The sequence below is a fragment of the Mus caroli genome, chromosome 8 (genome assembly GCF_900094665.2).
Source record: "Mus caroli chromosome 8, CAROLI_EIJ_v1.1, whole genome shotgun sequence".
In the NCBI taxonomy this organism is placed as follows: domain Eukaryota; kingdom Metazoa; phylum Chordata; class Mammalia; order Rodentia; family Muridae; genus Mus; species Mus caroli.
The window spans coordinates 9864609-9866150 of NC_034577.1; the positions used below are offsets into that span (position 1 = coordinate 9864609).

General features: G+C 52.4%; 1 protein-coding gene across 1 annotated transcript in view; it reads left to right on the forward strand.

Annotated features, from left to right (window-relative positions):
• The window catches only part of Grk1 (G protein-coupled receptor kinase 1), an 11117-nt gene that overhangs the window by 2274 nt on the left and 7301 nt on the right, over positions 1-1542 (forward strand). The window contains exon 2 of the mRNA XM_021170169.1: positions 393-515. Within this exon, the coding sequence (XP_021025828.1) occupies positions 393-515 (123 nt within the window). The remainder of the gene's footprint in view (positions 1-392; positions 516-1542) is intronic.

A 1542-nucleotide genomic window follows, 5' to 3' on the forward strand; every position in this document is an offset into this window, starting at 1 on the left:
ACACAAATAACTGCAGCTTTCTGGAACTGTAATTGGAGTTCTGGGCCACCCACACGGACCTGCAACCCCGTATAACACTTTTCAGACTTTAGTATCCCCAGGGGACATGACCTGNGGTTCTCACATAAAGCAGGCTCTCCTGGAAGGTCAGGCTGCATTGGGAGCTGGCTGGATGCAAGCGAGGACTGGATGGTGGGGCTATGGTGGTGCAGGGGAGGGGAGGGTGGACAGGGCAGTGACAGAGATGTCCCAGTCAATGCCAAGGCTATGTCCCTGAGTGAATGCGTACCAGATTTCAGACAGATTGCAAGCCTGTCCTGCGCTGCGCCCAGCGTGCAGGCGGCTCTCCACAGTGTAATCCCGAGGACTGAAGATCATAACTCTGCTTCCAGGGCGCCATCGTTGAGAAGAGGATTCTGACTAAAGTACACAGCAGGTTCATTGTGTCTCTGGCCTATGCATTCGAGACCAAGACGGACCTCTGTCTGGTGATGACCATCATGAATGGAGGTGACGTGAGGTAAAAGTGTCCAGACCTGGGACTGCTTTCAACTAGGGTTCACATCTGGTGGGGTCCAGGACTTGGGGTTTGCCTGTCATTGCACACGCTTACACGTCTCCGTGATTACTGGGGACAGGCGACAGAGGGCATGTGATGTCGTAGATAGCTGTGGTGGGATACTGTAGGTCGAGAGGGCTAAGAAGTGAAAATTAATGATTCCATCGGTGTCCAATGCTATAGGTCTAGAGAGCTGGATGACTGTCTAGAGGCCAGCTTGCCTAGAGTAGGAGGGTGCCCACTCTGATGGCACCTGGGCTAGCCACCCTCATGGTGCTCAGAGGTTGGTCGTGCATTCTTAGGGATGTTGGGTTAACGGCTTTCTTTGGCTGGGTGACTTCACCACTCTTAGCTCAGTTTCCTGTTCTGTAAAATAGAGACAAACAATAGGGACCNAGTCAGTGTCAGGAGGATGAGGGGGTGAGTCCCTGGAGTAGCTGACACACATGGTTAGCTCCATGAGATCCCTGGGTACCTAGTACACAAGGCTTACACAGTGAGACCCTGGGGTGCCTTGGGAATGCAGAGTGCTACTAAAGGGAGCTGTAACTTGCAAATCCCTGTGTCTCTCAGTTCACTGCCACCCCAGCAAAGCCAACTGCCTTTTCTTCAGATGAATAACGTTAGGTCTAGATAACCCATCTTTGAGAAGGGGAAGAGGCCCATAAGGAATGCTGGGGCATTATTGCAAGTTCTGTCCACCCCCTCCCAGGGACCCTCTGATTTTCTTTTAAACCCCTGGTCTGCAGCCTCTCTCCCACCTCCCCCACCTGCCTTCAACACAGCTTAGGCCATTCACAGCTTCTGGCTATGGGCTTCNTTTCCCTGTAAAGGGTTGAGGCAGCAAATGTACAGTAGAATACAAAAATGGACGCACTTCAGGGTCCTGCGGAAAAGGGCCAGGAAGGAAATGCTACTGTCAAACCCACCCAGGGGTTCAAAGTCTGGTGGAGCAGGCAACAGGTATACTTAGAGACCTGGGG